The sequence below is a fragment of the Salminus brasiliensis genome, chromosome 12 (assembly GCF_030463535.1).
Source record: "Salminus brasiliensis chromosome 12, fSalBra1.hap2, whole genome shotgun sequence".
Classification (NCBI taxonomy): Eukaryota; Metazoa; Chordata; class Actinopteri; order Characiformes; family Bryconidae; genus Salminus; species Salminus brasiliensis.
This window is the reverse complement of record NC_132889.1, coordinates 5,030,909-5,056,237: the sequence shown is the minus strand read 5'-3', so window position 1 is coordinate 5,056,237 and position 25,329 is coordinate 5,030,909. Positions and strand designations below refer to the sequence as shown.

The following is a 25,329-nucleotide window of genomic DNA, read 5'->3' as shown; positions in this document are numbered from 1 at the left end:
AATCGAAATGAGCTGCTTCCCACACCTCCTCACTGTTCTATAGCGGTTACATTTTTCTTCCCCAACCAAGTGGTTTCTGGTTAGGTTAATCTGGTTACTCTACTGCCTAGACATCACCAGAGCCTCCTCACTCTTCAACCTATTCCATCACTTGATTAGTGCTGAGGTATTTGACAAAGAGGTTAAGATGTGTAAAAATCTGAGTAGGGTTATGGTTGGACTAGAGCTAGGGCTACACTGCACATTTGCCAGTGTTAAGATTTAAAACTCGCTGATTTGCTGTGTTGGGATAGGGGTAGGGTTTATTCCATCCATCTTCTTATTTGCTTCTTAAAGGTCAGGGTATTGTTGCTTTCTGGAGCCTACCTGGAATAATTGGGTGCAAGGCAGGACCCACTCCCCCCCCCCCCACCCACCCACCCAAGACATTGTGCCAGTCCATTACAGAGTTCCACACACATGCCCGTTCAGGCTCTTTCACTCCCGTGACTGAGGGTTTTTGCGCCTCAATCCAAGCCGGGTCAAGCCCCTTAATGCTGAATATCGGCCGATACCGATCCGATCTTTGTGTTCTCACAACTTAGGTAAGACGTGCTAATACACAATACCCTTTAGCTTTTGTTTTGGCTGCTAACTGGTAATGTCGCTGCTCTTATCAGTTCACATAAAGCTCTGTTTAGTTCTCCTCACTGAAATAATGCCACAGATGAACTCAGTCTAGGGTAGTTTTGGAAAAAAGGAGAAGTTTGTCTGCAGCAGCTGAGGATCAGATATTGAAAATACTGATGTATTGATATATAAATCGAAGTATCGCCATATTATGTTTGCAATACTGTATCAGTTCAAAAAGACTAGCGAGTTTTACTGAATAGTTTACTTGGTGGCAGGCAGTGGTTCATTTTGTGTTGTTTTTAAACCCCGCCCACTAGAGGGCACTGTTGTACTCTTTAGATCCCACTGTTTTAACTGCATAAGATTTTATATGTATTATGGTGTTTTTTGTAATAGGACAAAATGTAGTTGCGATATATAAGAAATAAAAAAAAGAAGTTTGTCTGCAGCAGCTGAGGATCATATATATTCATGACGCCTAGAGACGTCAGAATGCACCTTGCTACAGCGAACCTATGGATCAGAAATGGATCGGAACCTTAAAAGCTGATACACGCATGATATATAAAAAATTTGGGATGCACCGATCCATCTTTTTCTGTTGCGATACAGATGCAGATACCATTGTTGAATTAATAAATTATAATAAATTAATAAATTCTGAAATTCAAAGTCTGTCAGACTAAAGAGGAGCTAGCAGCCCCTCCCTTCTCAGTTCTCCTTAAATGGAAGACCAGCTGGATTTCTTACTGGATTACACATGCTGGTAGATAGGAGGAGTCCTGCCGTTTGCTATGATCTGTGTATGGTGTATGTAGGTTACTCTGATCCTGCGTTATGAAGCCTAGAATACCGGCGGTATGAGAATCGGGTTCCGTGAATGGATCAGACTACTTATCCGATATCGGTGCATCCCTATTAAAAATGCCTGGATCGGCCCTCTGAACGGGACGTCCTCATTTTTGCCAAAATAATTTGGAATATTCGGTGCACCCCTATAACAGATATACAATTTGAACAAGAGAGCGAGGAAGACTTGTCTCTGCTTGTTAGTTAAAGAATAGGAGGTGCAGGAGAAGGAGTACAAAGAAGATAGAAAAGGGGGCGGGGCTAAAGAGAGCGAGAGAAGGAGTTTGAGAGAAAGAGTTAAAAATGAAAAAAATGGGAGCATAGCTTTTGCTTGCATTTGCTCCCTCCTCTTTCTCCACCCCTCCCTTTCCCTCCTACTCACACTCACTCACTCACTCCTGCTCTCTCTCTCTCTCTCTCTCTCTCTCTCTCTCTCTCACTCACACACATACACACACACACATTTACACACTCTCACTGCTACTACACACACACACCCTCATCCATAATTGATGCTTGCTTTGGGCCGATGCTGCAGGGCTCGGGACTGAGGCAGCTGCTTAGTTTATGGAGGAAAAAGGGAGCAAGATGGTGGAGCAGGTATTTTATTCCCTTTTATTTTGCTTACCAAGCGTATTCCTGTAGTTTTTGTTTTTTTTTCCTCTCCCCCCTTCTCTTCCCCCTCTGCGTATCCCTTTTGTGCTGTGGCTGCAGACTAAAGCGGGTGGCGAGCGCATGGATGTGTGTATGGGAGGCAGAAAGTGTGCTGCCTTAAAGAAAGAGAGGGAGCCCCCTTCAGCTACTCTTTTAAGGCAGCCGGTTCTGCTTTCTTCCAGCCTGTGCCGTTCTCTCTCTCTCTCTCTCTCTCTCTCTCTCTCTCTCTCTCTCTCTCTCTCTCTCTGTCTTTCTCTCTCTCTCTTTCTTTCTTTCGTTCTCTCAGCTTTTTCCAGCCGCTCTCCGTTTCAGGTTGGTGTCGGTGGCTGAAATGACAAATTTAGCAGCCAGCTGCAGCGACAATCATTTCGAGCAGCCAGACTGTGCGGTTAGCAGCAGAGCCAGCGAGAGCCGTTTGAAGCGAGGCTTTGGCAGGCCGTGGAAAAGAATCAGCAACGTCCAGAGTAGCACTTCGAGAAGCCGGTCGAGCCAAATGGTTTCTCCTTGCGTTAACTCTTTAACTGTGAGACAAAAAAAGCAGCGGTTCTTACCTTTCGATCTGCTCTTTCACTTTAATTACGTGATTTCTCAAAGCTGTAGTTTTGTTTGTGTGAAGGAAAGGAAGAAAAGATGGCCAGTCTCAGAAACTACCTTTGTGATCGAGAGGTTTTAAGGCACCTAATGACACCTAACTGCACTTTAGGCACATTATTTTGAGTAGTAGACTCAGCAGGAGACTGTAGAAACTCCAGATCCCATTAGAAATAGATGCAGGTCAACAGAAATACAGTACAAAGGAACCAGAAATTGAGATCTTGTGAGCTAGTCTGAAGAACAGAGCTCGGTTCCTCCAGGTTCCTCCTGGACACCCCCCAGTCCAGCCAGCACAGCGTGGAGGATGTGTTCAACTCCATCAGCAGCAGCAGCAGCAGCTCACCTGATTTACCATCATTAAGCCCTGATTTACCACCAAACCAGGTGTTGGTCTGAGGAGAACTCTAAATAATACTAGACTCCATAAGAGAGGAGAACTTTGGAGATGTTCTAATGATGAACACAGTGATGGAGAACCTCCACCACTTTCTGTGTTTATTCTAATATCAGCGTTTTACTGAGGACATCAACACTTACTGCCCAGATAAGGAGCTTTTTTAGCTCACGTTTGGTGCCCGAAACCTTTGCACAGTACTGTACTTTACATGCCAGCTGTTTTTTCAAAAACAGCTGCAATAGCTGTGCATCCAACAATAAGGGCAGCAGAGAGCCTCTTTTATACAGTGATAAAAAACACAGTGGCTCACAGAAAGCACTGGTTCCACAAGCTGATCCATTTCACTATGACCAGTGTGGACATTCAGCACAGCAGCTACTCTAAATACGAAAGCCAGGACACTGAATCACTGGACAACTGACCATAGATCGGTTAAAATCAGCCGTGATGGCTTTTTGAAGGCTGAGCTTTTTAAGATGTAGCCAAGTTGTGTGGTTTGTCCCTTCACGATGGAATTAAGCTTTCGTAAAAAGGTTTCGAGACTTGAATCGAATCTGAATTGTGATCTGAATTGTGTTCACACTCGCTCAGATACTTTTACAGCGCATCCAACAATAAAGGAAGCATGGAGCGATTCCTTTATTCCAGCCCCACGTGCTCCGTTTTACTACGACCAGTGTGGACATCCAGGACACTTACTCCGACTTAACTACTCAGCTGTCTTCTTGAGATCTATGCCCTTGAGATGTAGTCGAGTTGTGACGTAGCTGAGTAGCGTGGAGTGTCCCGTTATCCCGCACTCAGATACTGCTAAAGTGCATCCAACAATAAAGGCAGCATGGAGTGATGAAAAACTCAGCAGCCCAAAACACAGACATAGATCACTAACAATAGATCAAGCTTAAAATCAGCCGTCGTGGAATTTTTGAAGGCACTGCTTCTGTCAGTTCTGGAGATGCACCAGACGAACTGTTTGTGTGATGTAGCCGAGTAGTGTGGCGTGTCGCTTTATGGTTCAAAATAAAGCTTTTATAAAGGGGTTTATGTGCCTCCATTAAAGGCATCCTCGTACGGAACAGGATGGCAGCAGAACGCCTCCTCTTCGCGTGAGATTATAATTGCGCATTGTCGTGAAAAGCCCGTTCGCTTGTGTTTTATAGCCCCGCGTCTGTTTTCTAAGCGCTTTGCCTGAGAGCTGAGAAAGCTGTGCGGTGATGGACTGCCACGTAAAGCATATTTCAGCCTCCAAATGTGGTTCTCATTAGGGAGGAGGCCGGAGCGTTTAGCTAAGCCTGACTGTCTGCCATCTCTTTTCTCTCTCTCCCTCCGCTGGCCAACAGCTATTTCACAAAAGGCCTCCGCTAAGCTCCCACAGACTGGAGGTAGCAGGCCGGCTGCAGCAGAAATCCCAGAAGCCCCGGCTAACCGCGGCGTCTGCAGCCCTCCACGCCCCCCATAACAGCTCACACACTTCAGCCTCTCCAGCCTCTCCACTCGTTTCTCCTTACCTTCCTTTTTTTCTTTCTCTGATTCTTTATTCCTTCGTTCTTTATCCATCTTTATTGCTGTTTCTTTCTTTGTCTGTTTTTTCAGTTTGTTCCCTTCCGATCACTTTTTTTTTGCGTAACTTTTTGTGAAGTTTTTTTTTGGTTTTTTTCTCTTTCTTTCATCTTTCTTTTATCTTTCTTTCATTTTTTTATTCTTTCTTTCTTTCATCTTTCTTTTTATTCTTTCTTTCATTTTTTCATTTTTATTCATTTTTTCATTTTTATTCTTTCTTTCATTTTTATTTTTCTTTCTTTCATCTTTCTTTTCTTTCTTTTTCTTTCATTCTTTCTTTCATTTTTATTTTTCTTTCTTTCATCTTTCTTTCTTTTTTTATTCTTTCTTTCATTTTTATTATTTTTCTTTCTTTCATCTTTCTTTCTTTTTTTATTCTTTCTTTCATTTTTATTATTTTTCTTTCTTTCGTCTTTCTTTCTTTTTTATTCTTTATTACTTTCTTTTTATATTCTTTCTTTCTTCCTAATTTTCTTTTTTTTTCCTTTTTCTTTCATCTGTGTTTCTGTCTTTGATGCTTTCTTTCATTATTTTTTTAATTCTTTGATTCTTTTCTTCTTTCTTCTTCTTTTCTATCTTTCTTTCTTTTTCCTTTTTTTTTCTATCCGTGCCCCTCCACCCTCCCCTCGCTGTTCTTTGACACTCGTGCCTAAAGAGTTTAGCACTCCTAATCAAATGATAGCCTAATTACGGGTGCGAGGCGTCTGCTCTCAAATCTAAACGAAGGTGCCGTGGAAATGTGCTGATGGCGTTAATAGAAAACAGTGTGATGCGTGTAACATCTGCTTTGGGAGCAGCAGGGAGTTCTCTCTCTCTCTCTCTCTCTCTCTCTCTCTCTTTTTTTTAACAAGGGGCCGTTTACAGAGTAGCACCTTACGGTATCTCCCGTGAGCCTGCATCTCCCTCCCAATCCCCCCCCATTCGCACCAGTCTCTGAATCCAGGAGCCTCTTTATTGCCTTCTCTTTCAGAGCTCTGGAGGAGTTGAGTGAGTTGAATGAGAAAAAGAGGAGGGAGGAGAGAGGAGAGCAGAGGATGAGAAGGGAAGAGGGAGAGGAGATGACAGCAGTGTGTTTTGTTTGGAATATATGAGGAGAGGCTCATCTGTGCACTTTGCATCAAACTACTCAGCGCGTGTGGGATTGCTCATCCCTCCTCTAGCTTCCCACGTTCGCACACCTGCGTATTCATCTTGTAAGGTCCATCACTGCAGCAGGCAGCTTTGTATACCTTCTGTTTTCTTTAGTTATTTCTACGTTTATGATTGAATATTCAAAGGAAAAAAAATTACTATTGGAATCAGCGTAAGGTGGAGTGACTGTCTAAGCATCGGCTCCATCATCGGGAGTCTTGAGCAGTCAGACATGGATGGGAGTCCAATAGGGCCTAATTGGCCTTTCTTTTCCTGGGTGGCCCTCACTTTCCTCTCTATTGCTAAGCATGATGTTAGCCAACACAGGTACAGAATAGGCAGTTAGCCTTCTCCTTCAAGTGTGTTTTAGCGGCGGTTTCTAAAGATGAGGGTGGCTGACCTAGGGTGTCCTAGCCGTCACCCTTAATAGCAATGGTAGCATCTTGTTTGATTTGTGGACTGATTAAACTGGCATATGGTTCCACAATAGCAAGTTCGAATCCCGAGCCCTGCTGATTTGTCATCAGGCATCTGTTAGCTGGTATGGTGGAGCTGGGGCATTGCATTGGCATATATCGCATTGGCAGCATATAAAAAGAGGTGGTGGCTGGCTTTGCCTGTATCGGAGGAGACCCTCCTGGTGTCAGGAGCATTACTAGTGCAAATGGGTGGGTTAAAACTGGGAGACATGATCCTTGGTTCGGACCCTAGGTGTGAAAATGCCCTTGATAAAAGACTTGGACATGCCAAAGTTGGGGACAAATGAAAAAAGAAAGACAGAGCTACTATGTGTATGTACTAGTAGATGCATTCATGTGATTGTATGTGTGTGTTCGTGTGTGTGTGTGTGTGTGTGTGTGTGTGTGTGTGTGTGTGTGTGTGTTTGTGTGAGAGTCAGGTACAGGCTCAGAATGTTCCCCTTCCAAGGTTGTGAGATGCAAATGTCCAGACGATGATGTCACAGCTTGTGCCCCCCCCCTGCAGATTGATTTCGTATGTGGCGTTTTACATTAAGTGTACTGCCAGCAGAAGTAGTCCACTGTCGCTGCTACACAACACCACACGGACACAGCCTGGCCCAGCCGACTGCGTACAAGGCCTGAATGTATAAAACACTCCCTTTTTTAAAATGGATGTCACATAAAGTGCGGGATCTGCATAAAGCAATCCGGGCCGGCGATGTTGATTTGCATGCGCAGTGCGCTTTTTAGCGCTTGTTTTCCCGACGCCTGCAGCAGCAGGACATGCAGCATCGAAGCCCGTGGTGGATTCTCACTCGCTGGTCTACAACACGGCTTCGTTTGTGGACGGGCTGCTCCGACGCGGAGCCGTTGTAGCCCTTCTGTCTTGGCATGCAAAGTGAAAATTTGCGATGGATTTGCCATCCACCTGGAGCGAGATGGGGGAGACGTCTCCGTGCCTAAGTGGATAATCCAGGTGCTTCGGCAGCGACCAAACGAGGCGTGATTGAATAAGAAAGCTCCGCCTGAAATAAAGGTCTCTCTGCGCGTTGTGTACGGGACGTGTTTTCCAGCAGACGTGCTTGTTCATTTGTTAGCGGCGCGACACGTACCAGAGAAGTAATTCCGTTCTCCAGGACGTCCCTGGGAGCCAGAGTTTGAGGCTGGGAAACTTTCGCATCTGCATTGGCCTGCGAGACTGCAAGACTGATGCTACTTGAGCTAGGCTAGTCATGAAACAGCCCCGGAAAAACAGCTTAAATCTCTTGCTTTTGCTCTGCTTCATGCATCCAGATGCCTGCCGCTGTCCAAATCTGTGCATGCGGCCTTGGCTAGTCAAGTCAGTCAAGCTCTAGGCCAACAGAAGAGCAAAAAAAAATCTTCAGAAGCATCTTCTAGATCAAGAAAATAAGCATTCAAAGCATGAATGAGCAGCGTTTTTTAATTAGCTATGCCTTTTAGATAGAGTGTAACCCATTAATTACATTGTTAGAACCTTACAAGATTCAAGCTGCTCGGGCTAATGCTGTTTTACTGCGGTCTAGTTACGTAACTCACCGCCGACTAGCTGCTCCAGCTAACTGACATCCCCGGAAGGCCTTGATTGGCTGGGTCAGGTGCATTAGTCAGGTAGTTAGGGAGTGTGAGCTGACCTCTGCAGAACATCTAACATCTAAAAAAAAGAGTGATTTGATTTCTTCATTTTGTGAAGCTTGTCCAACCTAGCAACAGTAGCTATGGAAGAACATATTTGTGGGTGGAGTATAGCATGCACAGGTCACTTACGGTGACATTTTGCTGGTATCTGGTTTCAGACGGTCTAAGCTGGGCCTTGATGGACATGGTGGTTAAAAAGCTGGCCCCATGCTGCTCTTCTCCTTTGGTGAGCAGACTAGTTAAGAGTTATCCTGCTAACTAAGCTAATGCTAACCAGCTGCTCTCTCCTGATTCAGAGCAAATGTCGTATTTGGTGATTTTTTCGATTTTAAAATAAGCCAGGATGCGACTTGGCCTATCTGAGGATTTTGCCTGCTATCCCTTTTTTTATTTCCTGCAGGACATATCTCTAAACTTTCTCTCTCTTTCTCTCTCTCTCTGTTTTGTTTTGAAGGGTAATCAGGACGCCCCAGCACCCCCAGAGCCCATGGCCCAGCCTTACCCCTCCGCCCAGTTCGCTCCCCCTCAGAACGGCATCCCTGCTGAGTACCCAGCCTCGCACCCCCACCCAGCTCCAGAATACCCGGGCCAGACTGCTGTGCCCGACCACACGCTGAACATGTACCCCCCAGCGCAGTCACACAGCGAGCCCAGCGCAGACACCAGTGTACAGACCGTCTCCGGCACAGCCACAGTAAGCACTCACACACACAACACAGCACAGTACACACACACACACACACACCATGGCTGATTGGCTCTGTCTATATGTCTCTACAGCTTTGTGGTTGTATTTCTCTCTCTCTCTCTCTCTCTCTCTCTCTCTCTCTCTCTCTCTCTCTCTCTCTGTCCCTCTCCTCTGCAGAGGAATTGAGTCTCTCAGATCTTCTCTCCTCAGTGAGTCGCTGGCCCACACTGTCTGAATCTTTTATATGTTTTAGGGCATCGGCGTTAATAATTGAATATTTTGGTGTTCTTTCACTTTGCACAGATTTAAGGAGGGGGGGGGGGGGATGGGCGAGGCCTTCAATATTTTCGGCTCCATAAAGCATATCGCGTTATCTAGAGGACAGTGCAGTTAAAGAAGGATGTGCAAAGAGATTTCTTTTTTTTTTTGTAGAAATGCATAACCCAAACTTTAAAAAAGTGCACTCGGCTGCCCTTTAACATCTGTAGACGTTGTTGTGACATCAGGTTATCAGAATCTAAAGTCAAAACAACGTCTAATGCCAATATTAGTTTGACGTAGAATAGTGAAGACAGCTGACGTTGATATTATGTTGGTTTGAGGTTGTTATTCAGTAACAAAAATCCAACATCTTCCAAATGTCGCATGTCAACGTCATATTAATGTAAAATAAAAACGTTTAGTTGATAGGTATGGTGACCAAAACCAGCAGACCAAAATATCTGACGCTGGGTTTTAATGTAAAAAAGTTCAACGTCTGTCTGACATTAAAGTCCAACTTCTTCCTAATATCACATGCGACCGTCATAATGCCTTACAGTGTCAACAGTTAGTTTTAAATTGTGGTGACCAAAACCCAACGTCTTCCAACGTGTTTTTAGTAACCAAAAGCCAACATCTTCCAAATGTCACGTCAACCGTCATATTGCCGTAAAATAAAAAACATCTAGTTGATAGGTATGGTGACCAAAACCAGACCGAAACATCTGACACAATGTTTTAACGTTAAACATTACAGTCCAACATCTTTCAAACGTCACATATAATGCCGTAAAAATACCAACAGTTGTACTACAACAGAGTTGTAGTGACTAAAATCCAACATCTTCCAAATGTTGCATGCCAACATCATACAGAGTTTTGAAGTTGAACCGGTTTTCATTGTCAATTAAAATGCCCTTGTCCGACATTGGAGTCCAACGTCTTCCGAACGTCACATGCCACCGTCATAAAGCCGTAAAATACCAACACCAAAACCGAACGTCTTCCAACGTGTCATTAGTAAACCAACTCCAACCAAAATCCAACATCTTCCAAATGGTGCATGCCAACGTCATACAGGGTTTTAAAGTTGAACCGAATGTTTGCGTTGTCAATTAAAATTCAACGTCTGTCCGACATTACAGCGCAACATCTTTTAAATGTCACATTGCGCTGTCATAATGCCGTAAAATACCGACACTAAGGTTGTGAGGAGTGATGAGCAATACCCAACGTCTTCCAAACGTCACAGGCCAGCGTCATATTGACGTAAAATAAAAACATTTCGTTGAGAGGTATGGTGACCAAAACCAGCAGACTGAAAAGCCTGATGTTGAAGTTTTATTTTTTTAGGGGAGCGTTTTTTACACTAACATTTTTTCTGGATCCTGGGAACGCTTGCTCAGTTCGGTACTATTGGTCAGTTGTGAAAGCTGTTCTCAAGCCCAGGAGCGGTCCAAAGCACTGGCCTCTAATTGTCTCAAAATCTCTGGTCTGGGGTTTGCGCTCTACTTTCAAGCGGAGTCTGGGGGGGCCCGCTGTTGGGTTCCGTCATTGGTTCATTTTGTCATGTGACTGCTTCGACTGATCGCCTGCACGGCCAAAAATATCTGCTGCAAGGAATTTGCATGTTTCCTTCACCACCAAATCTAGATCCTACCTATTTTACTACCTATTTTACTACAACGCGTCCAGAACAGTGACGTTAGAAATTGTACAATCGATCCACGGTTCGAATGGGATTCTAATGTGTCGAAGCAAACCAGTATAATAAGCCCTTCCCCCAAACAAGCCCAGAAAAGGCCCTAGGGGTGGACTTGTGTGTGGAAACGCCCTCAGAGGTACTACGGCTGCTTCGACAGTTCTGAGTCTGCAGATTTAGAGAAAATGAAGGAAATCGGTTGATGTTATATTGATGTTATATGATGCTAGAGGTAAAAACAGCGGGTTCTAATTAGAACCGTAGCAGCTTAAAGAACCGTTTAAATGTTTAATGGTTATTTACAGTTCAGCTTCTTTTACTGTACAGTCCTTTTATAGCTTAGTGTTGTTATTGTTATTGTTATGATTCTAATGCATATTGTATATAATCCCCATGAAGGTGAACCCTGTGCAGCACACACTGCAGCAGAAAGCATACCACTGTTGTGCTCCTTTGGTGCTATTCAGAACCTTTTCGTTCGCAGTGTAGAAAACAAAACCCGCTAAACTCTTGTGCTTTATTAGGAGGGAAAATGTGAGTTTTCCTCGGCACAGTAGGGGCCAGATGTGACTGCATATTCTACCTTCACATTCACATTTCGCTTTGGTGGCAGGCAGAAAGGGAGCAAAACCACATCTGGAAAAGTCATTAAACCCCCCTCCTCCTTTCTCTCCCTTCTGTGTTCACTCTCTCTCCCCTTCTCCCCCTATTTTCTTTGCCTCACTCCCCGTCTGCGTGGTTCTATGGAGAAGGCTAAACTACACCACCTTCCAAAGCTATGACCTCATCCGGGTCTAGTTGTTTTCAGAGCTACGTCTTTTCTCACTAAAGTCCACAGAAGTCTCTCTGCACATTTCACAGCTTACCTGCCTTCTCTCTACCCGGGCACAGACTCGGTGGTGGTGGTGGTGGTGGTGATTCAGGACACCCCTCAGCTAAGGGCTTAGGGATGGGCCTGGTTGTTCGAATGTTCGGATATTCAAACTCATTGCAGGGTTTGCTTAGGGTACGTGAACCCTATCAAACAACACTATCTAACATATGACCCACTGTCTGTTCCACTGTCAACTGTTTTAAGTCGAACCCTGTTCCGATCCTTTGTTTTTTCCACTGTGCAGAATCTTCTGGCAGAATGCCCCCTGGTGTCCTCTAGGTGCCATTAATGAGCATTTTTTATAGCACACAGCAGTGATGTCATGTGAACATCCATGCAGGGTGAAATTCTAATGTTGCTAGACGTTCGTGTGTTGTTCGTTTGTAGTCATGATGTTAATAAACCACTGTTGGTTTTTGATGTCAGTCCCGTTTTTTAATTTTCAAAATTCACCATCAGTTCAGAGTCTGGCACCAAATTGACGTCTGTACATTCATTCATTGAGGTCTAAAAAAATCAAAGTGGAGGGATGTGGACCGATATCAGAAATCTGGATCAGGGCTGAAACAGGCAGTTTTTAAGCCTGAGCCAGCTCAGATCCTTTGTTTTCACCGCTGTGTTCCATTAATGGATGCTATTCCCGGCCCAGTGAGCAGCAGTGAGGAGCCTTTTCAGAAGGCAGCACAACAGTTACAGTGAAATGTGAAAACTTAGGTAATATCTGTAGTTCTAGACCATTTCAGCAGCATTTCTTGCAGATGTTTGTCTGTTTTCTGCTCCTTTTTTTTCAAAACCATCTAAACCATGTGGAGAAATACACTTCCACCACATCTTTATTCTGAAGTTATGGCTGGTTAAAAAACCAAACAATCGCAAAACAGCAGGAGAACCGCTTAACTTACTTTGAGAGGAGAAGGCTAATGCTAATTCCCCAAAGCTATAGGAAACCAAATCATAGGACATAAACCTCACTATAAAACAGTTATTCAACATCAGATTTCAGTCCAGAGTGTGTACAACTTTACACACACACTTACACAGGAAGTGATTAGACTGCAGGGTTGTAAAGGGGCTGGGAGCTGGTTGGTCAGGGATGTGAGTCAGACTGGATTATAGGATATTAAACACTATAAACAGTCAATTTAAAAAAAGTCTCTACTAAACTAAATCAGTCAATCCAGAATGAGAGTAAAAATAAAGGGATTTTACTTACAGTAATATGTGTGACAGCTTGTAAGTAAAATGTGTGAATGTCTAATTTTTAATAACATAAAGTTTGGATCAGTACGGATCAGATCGGATCAGCCGATACTCAGTATAAAGGTACTCGGATTGGGTCGTAGGCCACAATAATGTGTGGTTTTATAAATAAAGGTAGTTACTAGTAATAATTCCTAACCCGACTTTGTTAATGGCTTTGGATTTAACCCTTTTAACCATGGTAAATCTGGCTGAATTGACTGAGTGGTAGTAGGGCCTGGCGAGACAATACGCATCATGATACAGGCGTTACGATTCTATATATCTCGATATATTGCGATACTGTAAGCAAGGCTACATATTGCAATTTTTTATTCACATTTTTACAAAAACTCACAGTATAAAAACACCACATTGTGTATAAAGTCTCAGTTAGTAAAAAGCTGACATAGTATCCAATCAGAACAGCAGGAGCTGAAGACAGAGTGCAAGACAGAGTCACGATACTTCCACATATCGATATTAAAAGTCTAATTCTATCTGCTCCTGAATGAAGACAGACTTCAGCGGTGGCCCGTTTCTCTGGCCTCAGTGGTCAGTGCCTGAGTAACGCTCATCTGCTCCCAGCACCGCTGGACTGGCCTGTCTGGAGGTCAGTGTGTTTGTATGCTGGCCTGCTGGCTGTCTCGCTCCACTGGCCTTCCACACTGTGCACTCCCGAGAGAAACGCCTCTGCCATACTCATCCTCGTCCTGGGAGAGCGCGAGCCGTGTTTCCCACAGGGAGCACACACACACACACACACACACACACACACACACACACATGTGCCTCATCTGCTTGCCCTGTAGCAGCCTGGACCTCTGGAGGCAACGAAACGGGGCAGTAGAGCTTCCTTCAGCTCACTTCTGCTTTAGACTGAGCTGGAAGGCCACTGTACACTCTGTGTTAGTGCAGGTTGAATCACACCGTTGCTGATGTGAACATCTGGACATTTGATCTTCATTTTGGACGGTATTGAGAGATGGAGGTAATATGACGATTAAAAAAGTAAAATAAGGTGGACAAATAGGACACACCCACATTTATTGCTACTTAAAAGGTCTGAAAATCCTAAAAATCTTCTTCAAACCTCAGACGTTTAGTCTGGTCTGCTCTTGATTGTTGAAGAAATGAGTGGTGCAGATCACCATCATGACCAGATCCAAAGAGCTCTCTATGAGACCTTCAGAAGGAAGGTTGTAGATGCAGAGGAGTCTGGGAAGCATTTAAAAAGATCTCAGAACACGAAGAAATCAGCTGTTCCACTGTCCGCTAAATCATTTACAAGTGGAGAACATTTAAAACATCTGCCAGCATGACCAAATCAGGCTGTTCTAGCAAGTCCAGCCTAAGATCAGACCTCAAGATGAGTAAAGAAGCCTCTAATATTTCACTGAAGATGACTGAGGATGATTAGGTGAACTGATTTGTAGTTTTATATGTGTTTTAAAATGTGTTTTATGTAGTTTTAAAATACGGCCAATGTGGTAATGCGTCACTGGAGCGTTGGTTTGTATATACTTGTGGTAGCGCGAATGAACCGAAATCGGCCATGAATAATGATAATAGAGAAAAGCGTTTTCTGTCTGAACCATTCGAACAGGTCTAGCTTAATGTTTAAGGCATATTCCTTTTCATTCCTTTACCTGTATTGTCTCATAGAACTGGCATAGTTCGATGGGTACACTTAAAAGTACCGACTTTAGAACCCAACCTTACTTTCGTTCTCTAGGCGAATTGTTTTTATTCGAGTCGAAGCGGCTAACAGGCTTTAATCACACCACTTACATTCTTAGATGGCAGTTTTCTATGTATTTTGTGTACTTCTTTTGTCCTTATCTTTAATATTCTAATTTGTATTGTTTAATGTATATATATATCTTTTTTTTTTTTATTTTATTCATCACATCACTTTTTCTTTTATACCAAAGATTTTTTGCTGTGTTTTGACTGTGTTGTGTAATTAGATTTGATACTTTTTTCAGTCATATAATAATAATAATCTCTTGCTGATCCGTCAAAGCTGGGCGTTTTTACACATTTTACTTTTTTTATACATACATATATATGTGTGTGTGTGTGTGTGTATATATATATATATATATATAATATAATTTATTATTATTTTATTTCATGATGGTCCATTCTGGAGTTGTTTCTCTCCATCTCTGTCCTCTGTCACTCGATGTTGTCATGTTTGTTGGGTGGCCAGTTCAAGCGAGAAGCAGATTGTGTTGTGGGCTTGTGTGTGAGTGTGTGTGTGAGTGTGTGTGTGAGAGTGTGTGCATTTCTGAGAGACAGTGAGGCGTGTTGTGCACACAGGCTTATTTTTCCACAAATGTTTATTTTATTTTTTTTAAGCTACATAAACACATATCTGTTTCACTCAGCGGTGATTAGATGAGTCTTTTGATGCAGAGACAATTCCGTGGAAGTGAACATGTTTCCTTTTTTTCCGTATTTGTTTATTGTCACGTTTGAAGTGGCAGAATCTTCTGCCGGAGAAAAAAAAAAAAAGAAAGAAAAACGCCACGCAGATGGCATGCGGTTTGAAGTGTCAGCTGGTTGCATGCTATATACACACAGACTGTATTTTTTAACTTGGCACGCGGCCCGGGATTGTTTTGGGAAAGGAATGGAGATATTGCTTTTGCTTTTAACTGGGTTAAGTATCGAACTGGAGCTGGATTTACGGGCCTTGGCAGAATTCCGCCTTCCTTGGCAGGAGTGGTTTTTTTTAGGTTTTCTGTCCCCGCTCGAAACGAACAAGCTAAAATGTGTGTTTATTGGATCGGCGGCGCTCGCGTCTCTGCGCCCTCTGTTGTGGATCAGCTTACAGAAGCTCCGTCATTTAAAAGCCGTGATTAAACAAAACAGGCCAATCAGCTGGGAGGAATTTAATTAGGCCATGTTCCCTTTCACCTCTCGGTCCGCTGGGAAGTGTAGTGTTTTACAGCGACTGAGGCCTTGTGTGGCTCGGTGATGTATGGCTGTTTCCATCCAGGCCAGCCGTATGTGTGTACTTGTATGTGTGTGTGTGTGTGTGTGTGTGTGTGTGTGTGTATGTGCTCTCGCTGATGTTTGCTTGCTGTTAACTAGATGTTAAACTGCTTAAGCAGACATTGACTAGATGTTATGTAGATGATGTTTACTAGATATTAACTACTTAAGCTGACATTGACTAGATGTTAACTATTTGATATATACTAGATGTTAATTACTTATGCTGATGTTGACAAAATGTTATCTAGCTGACGTTTGCTAGATGTTAACTACTTAAGCTGACATTGACTAGATGTTAACTAATTTATGTTTGCTAGATATTAACTACTTACGCTGACATTGATTTGATGTTAACTATTTGATATATACTAGATGTTAACTACTTACGCTGACGTTGACAAAATGTTGTCTAGCTGACGTTTGCTAGATGTTAACTACTTAAGCTGACATTGACTAGATGTTGTCTAGCTGACGTTTGCTAGATGTTAACTACTTAAGCTGACATTGACTAGATGTTGTCTAGCTGACGTTTGCTAGATGTTAACTACTTAAGCTGACATTGACTAGATGTTATCTAGCTGATGTTTGCTAGATGTTAACTACTTAAGCTGACATTGACTAGATGTTAACTAATTTATGTTTGCTAGATATTAACTACTTACGCTGACATTGATTTGATGTTAACTTTTTTATATGTACTAGATGTTAACTACTTACGCTGACATTGATTTGATGTTAACTTTTTTATATGTACTAGATGTTAACTACTTACGCTGACATTGATTTGATGTTAACTATTTGATATATACTAGATGTTAACTACTTACGTTGACATTGATTTAATGTTAACTATTTGATATATACTAGATGTTAACTACTTACGCTGACGTTGACAAAATGTTAACTAGCTAGCTTAACTACTTAATCTATATTTTTTATCTGGTTGTCAATACCCTGGCTGTTGTTTGCTAGATGTTAAACTGCTCTTGCGGATGTTGACTAGATGTGAACTAGCTGATGTTGGTTAGAGGTTAACTACTTTATCGGATGTCAGCTAGTTCTTAATAATCTTGCTGATGTTGGGTAAATGTTAACTACTTAAGCTGCTGTTAACTAGATGTTAAACTGCTCTTGCTGATGTATGCTAGATGTTAACCACCTAAGCGGACGTTGACTAGATGTTAAACTGCTTTTGTCTAGATGTTACTAGATGTTACCTACTTTAACTGATGTTAGTCGGATTCTGGAGCTGATGTTAACTTTTCTTGCTGACGTTAACCAGATGTTAACTAGATGTTGTTAGTTAGTGGTTAATATCCTAGCTGGTGTTTGCTAGATGCTATTACATATGTGATACAATGTGTGTGTGTGTGTGTGTGTGTTTGTGTGTGTGTGGTTCTTTTGCTCTAAAAGCAGAGAGCTTGGCATGTGTGTGTGCATGCACACCTCAGCAAACAGGGCACATACCTGTCACTGTGTGTGTGTGTGTGTGTGTGTGTGTGTGTGTGTGTGTATGTGTGTGTGTGTGTGTGTCGCTGTTTGCTGTTTAGCACTCAGCGTGAGATCAATGAATGGTAAACACTCGACTCCAGCGTCTCCAATCTGTAATTGAGTAGCTCTCTCACACTGATCTGCTCTGTCCTGTCACACACTGTCCTTATCGCTCTCTCTCGTGCGCACACACACACACACACACACACACACACACAGATACTCTCTCTCTCTCTCTCACACACACACATAGATACTCTTTCTCTCTCTCTCACACACACACAGATACTCTCTACCCCACTCTCACTCTCTCCTCTTTCTCAGACACACACACACACACACACTCTTCCTCTTACTATCTCTCTCTCTCTCTCGCACACAAACACAGATACTCTCTCCCTCTGTCAGTCTCTCTCTACCCAACTCTCTCTCTTCTTTAATTCCAGAGATTTAAAGATCTTCCTCAGCTCACACACTCTGGCTCTCTCTTTCTCTCTCTCACTTTCTCTTTTCCTCCACTCTTTCTGTATTTCCCTCCTTTTCTTTTCTTTTTCCCTCTCTCTCTCTCTCTCTCTCTCTCTCTCTCTCTCTCTCTCACTCTCTCTCACTCACTCTCTCTCTCTCTTTACATATGCTCACTCTGTCTCTCTGTCTTTAACTCTTTTTTAACTTTCATTTCTCTCTCTCTTCTTCTTTACCTCTCTCTCTCTCTCTCTCTCCTTTCTCTATCTTCCTCTCTCTTTTTCTAACTTTCTCTTTACCTCTGCTCCTTTTTGTCTTTACCTCTCTCTCTCTCCCTCACACACTCACTTTCTCTTTTTCTGTCTCTCCTCTCTCTTTACCTCTTCCCCTCTGCTCTCTCTCTCACTCTCGCTCTCGCTCTCGCTCTCCCTCACTTTCTCTTTACATCTGCTCTCTTTTATAACCTGTTCCTCTCTGCTCTCTCTTTCTTTACCTCTGTTTTTCTGCCTCTGTCTTTTTCTGACTTTCTCTTTACCTCTGCCTAGTTTGTCTTTACCTCTCTCTCTCTCTCTCTCTCTCTCTCTCTCACACACACACACACTCTCACTTTCTCTTTTCTGTCTCTCCCCTCTCTCTTTACCTTTTCTCTCTCTCTCTCTCTCTCTCTCTCTCTCTCTCTCACACACACACACACACACTCTCACTTTCTCTTTTCTGTCTCTCCCCTCTCTCTTTACCTTTTCCCCCTCTCTGCTCTCTCTCTCTACCTCTCTTCCAGTCGCCTCTTTCCCTGCTCTTCCCTCTCCCAACACAAGTCCATCGGTCTCCTGTCTTTAGTCGTGTTGTAGATGTAATCAGTGTTTATCGGGAGAAGAAGGAGCATCGCTCCGTTTCCCGGCGAGTTGAAATATGGAGATGCTCGGCTGAGGCGGCAGCTCCTCGACTTGGGCCGTATCTAGCAAGGTGTATCTCCCTGGAGAGAGAGGGGTAAAAACGGCGGGTGAAGGACTGCACCTCGCCTCGCCTCGGTTTCAGTCTGTTGAAACTTTCCTGGCTGCTCCTTGGTTGCTGAGCGCTGGGCAGCCCACGGCGACACAAAAGGGACCTATAGATTTCTCCCCCGCCTTTCTGTCTCGTCTCATCACACACGGATCAGTCCCACACCTCCTCCTCCTCCTCCTCCTCCTACGGCGCTCGCCACGCGCTCCTCCCGCGGCCTGATCAATTAATTGATTCCGAAATCAATTAATTGAGCCATTACGGGGGGCGCACGCACAGGGCATGAAATGAGATGTTTAAGATCAGATGTATCGCGGCGGACCGCATTATGAGGCTCACCTAAAGACCCTCCGCATTCTTCCCCCACTGTTTTATTGAAGGAGCTATAAAGCAGAAAGCACATATTTCCAATTATAATCCCACCGCCGTCTCTTCCGGAGGGCTTCTCTCGCCGTCATTAAAACCGAGCGCAACTCGTGCGATGGTGGAAAAGTGCAATTTTGCGAAGGCAATAAAAGCCCATCTTGTCAGTTTTACATTTGATAGTTTACTGCGCTGCTTTGGTGTTTTATCTCCCTTTGTTCTTCCCGCTTTGCGTTCGGGAGTGGGCGTTCTTTTGTTTATGACTTGTAATAACACACGACAGCTTCTTCTTTTTTTCTGTTCTTCTTTTTTTCCTCATCCCCCACGCCTTTCATGTCTTGAAAGACTACCGGAGCAATTCTTCAAGCCCTCTCTCTCTCTCTTCTTCTCATTTTTAGCCGGTGGCTTCACGGCGTGGCTTGTGTAATCATTATGATGACGTGATCTACATATTCAAGTAGGCAGCCAGTGTATTTTTCTCCCTCCAGCGCGGCTATATGAATGCCACTGTTGTGGCTGCTGTCGGAATAGCCCAGAGCGCTCCCTGTGATAATACCACACATGCACTTAAACACACACACACACACACACAGCTATTCGCATAGACACACAAAGTCCCACTCGCAGACACTGTATGGACAATAGTATTGGGACACCTGCTCATCTTCTGAAACCAAGGGTATTAAAAAGAGTTTACCCTGCTTTTGGTGGAGTAGCTGTTTTTGCTCTTGCCACAGACAGCCCTGCTGTGCAGTGCGTTGATGTTTTGGATTTAAGAAAACAACACTGTTGTGTGGCTTAGTTACCAAATGTGCGCTGTAAAGTATGGTTTGTTCAGAATCTGTTTGGTAGAGTGACTTTTAGTTTGACATGGTCTGTTTGTTCATTTGTTTTAGTGATTTTATTTTGACCCGGTTTGAGTGTCTTTTATTGTGACAGAGTTTATTCGTTTGTATTAGTGACTCTTTTTTTGACATGGTCTGTTTGATAGTTTGTTTTAGTGACTCTTATAGTGACACTGTTTTAGTGCCTCTTATTTTGACATGGTCTGTTTGATAGTTTGTGTTAGTGACTCTTATTTTGACATTGTTTGTTTTAGTGACTCTTATTTTGACATGGTCTGTTTGATAGTGTGTTAGTGACTCTTATTTTGACATTGTTTGTTTTAGTGACTCTTATTTTGACATGGTCTGTTTGATAGTGTGTTAGTGACTCTTATTTTGACATGGTCTGTTTGATAGTGTGTGTTAGTGACTCTTATAGTGACACTGTTTTAGTGCCTCTTTTTTTGACATGGTCTGTTTGATAGTGTGTGTTAGTGACTCTTATTTTGACATTGTTTGTTTTAGTGACTCTTATTTTGATTTGATTTTGAGTCTGATTGTTCACTTGTTTTAGTGATTTTTTTTTTACCCAGTCGGAGTGTCTTTTATTTTGACACAATTTATTTGTTTTAGTGACTCTTATCTTGACATTGTTTGTTTGTTCATTTGTGTTAGCGACTTTTATTTTGACATAGTCTGTTTGTTCACTTGTAGTGATTTTTTTAGACAGTTCGTTTGACTGACTTTTATTTTGACAGTTTATTCATTTGTATTAGTGACTCTTATTTTGATGACATGCCAGTTTGTGCTGTAGTGGTTTGTACTTTCTGTTCCACTGTAAAAAGGTAGGAGTGTCCATATGAGACTCCTCCTCCTCCTCACACTAACAGAACTCCGCTCTCCACTCTCACACCAGACTGATGGAGCTGCAGATGTGAGGCCGTGTTGCTTCTGGCTCCTGTACCGGTTTCCTCCACACGCTCCGTTCAGGTGACGGACAGCTGCTCAGTCTGTGTGTTTCCACTGCAGCTCTCTTAATTATTCCATCCAACTCTTTTATTCCCAAACTTCCCAGTTTTCCCTGATATAGACCCCTCCCTGATTTTATTCCAGATCATTCCGGAGCGTTCCTATTGGTCCATTCATCTAGAAGTGGTCACACGGCCACACAGTGTAAAATACAGCCAGCGTTTTCTAATGTCCGTAAGCTCCATATGGTTTTCTTATGAGAATGACAGTATGGGCATGTATAGCTAATGAACATTCCCCACACACACACACTCACACACACACACACACACACACACACTTACACACAGGCAGGAGGTCCAGCTCTGAGACAGATAGACATAGAGAGCTGACCAGCAGTCATGTGTGACCACAGAGTAGAGAGAGAGAGAGAGAGAGAGAGAGAGGGCGAGGAGTATATGTGAAACAGAGAGAGATAGAAGTGTGTATGGGGGGGCACACAGTTTCAATGTGTGTGTGTGTGTGTGTGCTCTACATATGTTTTTCATATTGGTGTGTAAAATAGGAGTTAGGGGCCGGAGGAGCAGGTGGTTAAAAGAACCCCCCCCCGGCTGTATTGTTCAGACGGAGTCAGGCTCCACTGGGCCTCATGGAGAGACGGGCACAGAGCAGCTTCACTCCTGCACTACGGCAGCTTCATCTAATGTATCACAGGGTCCAATTTCTTAATAATTTGCATTAATAACCCTAACGAACTGATGCTTCTTGAGTGCTGCTACTCTGCACGTAGGCTGTGTTCAGACTCATCAGCTTTGGCTCCGTTAAAACGAGCCCTGGTGCCTTTCGAGTTCTGGTGTGAACCAAACCAGCGGGCCAAGACCGCGTGAGCTGGGTCTCGTCATTGGGCATGGACACTGGGTCAAGATTCCCTGGTTCCCAGGCCACTGGTAGACCTGGGGACTTGTTTCAGCGGGGTTCACGGATGTGCTCGGGGTCACTCTTTCTCTTAGACGCTTTAGTTTAGCAGGGCTGTGTCCCAAACCACACACTACCACACAACCACATTTTGTTAGAATAGGTGTGAATGCTGTCTTTCAAGCTCTGCTGCACACGAGACTGAGCGTCTGAGCAGGCGAGTTGGGTCTCAGTCTGTTTCTAAAAGAACTTTGGTGCGGTTCGTTTGAAGTATGAACACAACGAGTGTGGTAGGGTGTGGTTTGGGACAAGGCTCGCTAAACAAAAGCGTCAGAGTGACCCCGAGCACATCCGTGAACCCTGCTGAAACATTTCCATGTCCCCAGGTCTACCAGTGGGCATCTTGACCCACTGTCCATACCCTGTCCACACCAGAATACGAAATTCAGCACTAAGCGAACCAAGCACAGGACGTGATGTTACAAGATGGCTGTGTTATAGGAGTTTTTGCAGCTGGAGTTGAGCATTGGCGAGTCTTCTGCCTGGCGTTTTAGCTTTAGCGGGGCTGTGTCCCAAACCACACACTACTACACTGTGTACTACACACAACTAGCCACCCTTAGAACTGCAATCATCACTGTCGCCTCAGTAAAGACATGTGTGAGTTGGGGCGCAGCCACAGTAACGTTAACTTTTACAGCTTTAACGTTAACGTGTAGAGCTCTCACTGTAAGTTCCTTAAAGACCTTCTAGGAGCTTCAATTTGAGACCGTAGAGGAACCTCTGAAGGTACTTTGAGGAACTTTAAAGGAACCTTTTTCTTTTAAAACCTCTTTCTTCTAAAAACACAAATGTTTGTGGACGTCCATTCCAATGAATGCATTCAGCTGCTTTAAGCTGCACCCATTGGTGACACAGATGCAGATGTGCAAATGCACACACACACAGCTTGACTATTCACTATAGAGACGCTGATATAGGATTCTGTGGAGCATATGAGCATGAACATAAACCTGAACCTATTGGCACCATACCTAATTCCAGATGTGGGCTAGAGGGATATAAAGCCCCCAGCATTAAGCGAGCTGTGGAGCAGGGGAAGAACTGTGCTCTCTCGAATGATGGCGCTGGTGCTCCTTCTAATACTTTTGGGATAAGTTGGGATTTTATTTTTTAATGATGAATACAATCAAATCCTCACAGCAATGCTATAAAATCTTGCTGAAAGCCTTTCTCCCTGGACAGTAAAGACAGTTACTCCAACAAAAGCAGGATAAGCTCTTTTTAATACCTTTGGTTTTAAAAGCAACAGTGAATGAAACACTTATTGGAAAAGTGTCCCAATACTTTTGTCCATATGGTGTACTGTCTATTATAAAAGTCAGTGTGGATACTTAGAATTACCTCTTAGAATTAAACTGGCACCTTTAAGACCTAGATAAGCTCTGATTGGCTGTCCCGTATGGTGCACTCTGTAACCCTCATAAAAGCCTCAGTGTGGATGGGCGGAGCTAAACGGTGGAAGGCTGAATAGGCGGAGATATGTAAATGAGCACACTGTGGAGTAAAAGTTAACACACAGACCTTCTCCACTCGCTTGGTGGAATACTAGTGAGAAATATTCAGCAGCATGGAACATCATGGGAGACCAGGCCAGGGTTGAAACGGCGCTGACCCAGAAGGCATCAGCACAGCCGACGGAGGATCGTTCAGTCTGTGAATCTCAGTGTTCTCCCCCTCTCTCAGCAGACAGACGATGCAGCACAGACAGACAGCCAGCAACAGACACAGTCGTCCGAAAACACGGAAAACAAGACGCAGCCGAAGCGGCTCCACGTCTCCAACATCCCTTTCAGGTTCAGAGATCCAGACCTCAGGCAAATGTTTGGCGTGAGTATCTATCTGACCCCTCACCTTTTACACACCTCAGTGCAGGCAGGGGCGCGGAGGGTGGGTGGGGAGGGGCATTTTCAGTAGTGGGCGCTGAAATTGAAACTGGATAAAGGTTAAGTGCATATTAATCAAAGGTTGATGACAATTTATAGGACATTTTTTATGCACAGAACTGGCTCACATGAAATACATTGATATCACTTGGATGGTCCATTATAGACGCCTCATAGATGCTCACCTGACATTCAACTAACATGCCACTTACTGAACGCCAGTTAAAAGCAGCTAACTAAGGCTTGAATCAACCCTAAATCCCTAAAATATACCCCTAACCTTAACCCTAACCTTTTGTGGTGAGTAGAGAGTATTTAGTGTAGGCTTGGGTTAAGGTCAGGTGTAGGGTTACATTCAATTAGACCGTTATTTACATTCAACTTACAGAGTTCAGCTGCCTTCAATAGCCATTCATTGCAGGGCTGGGCGATATGGTGAAAATACTACATCATGATATTCACAATTTTTCACGATACACAATATTTATCACGATACATCTAACTACAGACTAAAAATACTGCAGTTAATACTGTAGATACTCTCCCAGACTTAATACAGTGATTTATACTCAACATCTGCTGCTCTTCATCTAATTTAACCAATATAACTACATTGTTGGTAGTGAAATGTGCAGCTGATCAGCGTTTTTTAAGCACTAATAATATCCTTGATATGTTTAGAAAAGCATATAGTTTATATCAATAACAAAATTAATCTCGATATGATAAAAAAAATCGTTATATTGCCCAGTTCTAATTCAGGGTTAGTTGAATGCCAGATGAGCATCTACAAGGCATCTATAATGAAGCATCCAAGTAAAGTGATACCTACGTATTTTAAAAATAGATTGTGGGCGGGACATTAAGCCAGGAGAGTTTCTACTGGTTGTTTTTGTGTTGAAGAGTCACCCTAAGTGGCGAGACAGTCAGTACAGTTGGTCAGGAATAACCCAAGAATCACTAAAAACACAAGCCTGTCATGAACTTGATTTCCAAGCTTTTACTTTTCATTTATTTTGTGGTAGCTTTTATTTTATTTATTTATTTTTTATTTATTTATTTATTTATTTTATATACATTTTAGTAATTATTATTATTATTATTATTATTAGTGTATTCCAATCCATTAATACTTTTTTGATTGTTATTATTATTATTTCAGTTATTGTAGTTCTTACTTTAGCTTTCTTTCAATTGACATTTTTTTAATTAACTTATGTTTTACATTTTTTCTCACACTCTGGTTTTGTTTATTTAATTTTGGTTTATTTATTTAATTAATTCATTTGATACTTTCTTAAATGTTCCAGTATTTTTATTTACTTCTATTGATAAGTTAGTCAAATACTAATTTTATTTGTATTAATTTTTTGTATTATTTATTAGTTTTTTTCAGTCCAATTGAAACAATTAAAAGGTCACTCTTAATTTGTTGACAAAAGAAAATACAAGTTGATTGATTGATTGATTGATTGACATATGTGAAACATCACATATACGCTTTTTAAAGGCAAGAAAACAAATTAGTGTGCTGATTCCATTCGGGGTTGCTGATTCGACCCCTATTCCGCACACCTACAACATCAACATGCTCTATAATAGGAAGCTCAGGATTTATCTTTATTTTTTGTAAGTCTTGCATTGCTTTTGCCTGATTAGAGGCCTGTTTATGTATT

At 42.8% G+C, this 25,329-nt stretch overlaps 1 protein-coding gene across 11 annotated transcripts in view; it reads left to right on the top strand.

Moving 5' to 3' along the window:
* Positions 1 to 25,329, top strand: part of rbfox1 (RNA binding fox-1 homolog 1) — a 401,841-nt gene that overhangs the window by 324,145 nt on the left and 52,367 nt on the right. For 10 of the 11 annotated variants that reach the window (XM_072692947.1, XM_072692950.1, XM_072692944.1 and 7 more), the window contains 2 exons: positions 8,369 to 8,608; positions 23,454 to 23,597. In XM_072692947.1, the coding sequence (XP_072549048.1) occupies positions 8,369 to 8,608; positions 23,454 to 23,597 (384 nt within the window). The remainder of the gene's footprint in view (positions 1 to 8,368; positions 8,609 to 23,453; positions 23,598 to 25,329) is intronic. The other variant, XM_072692943.1, reaches the window with a different exon arrangement.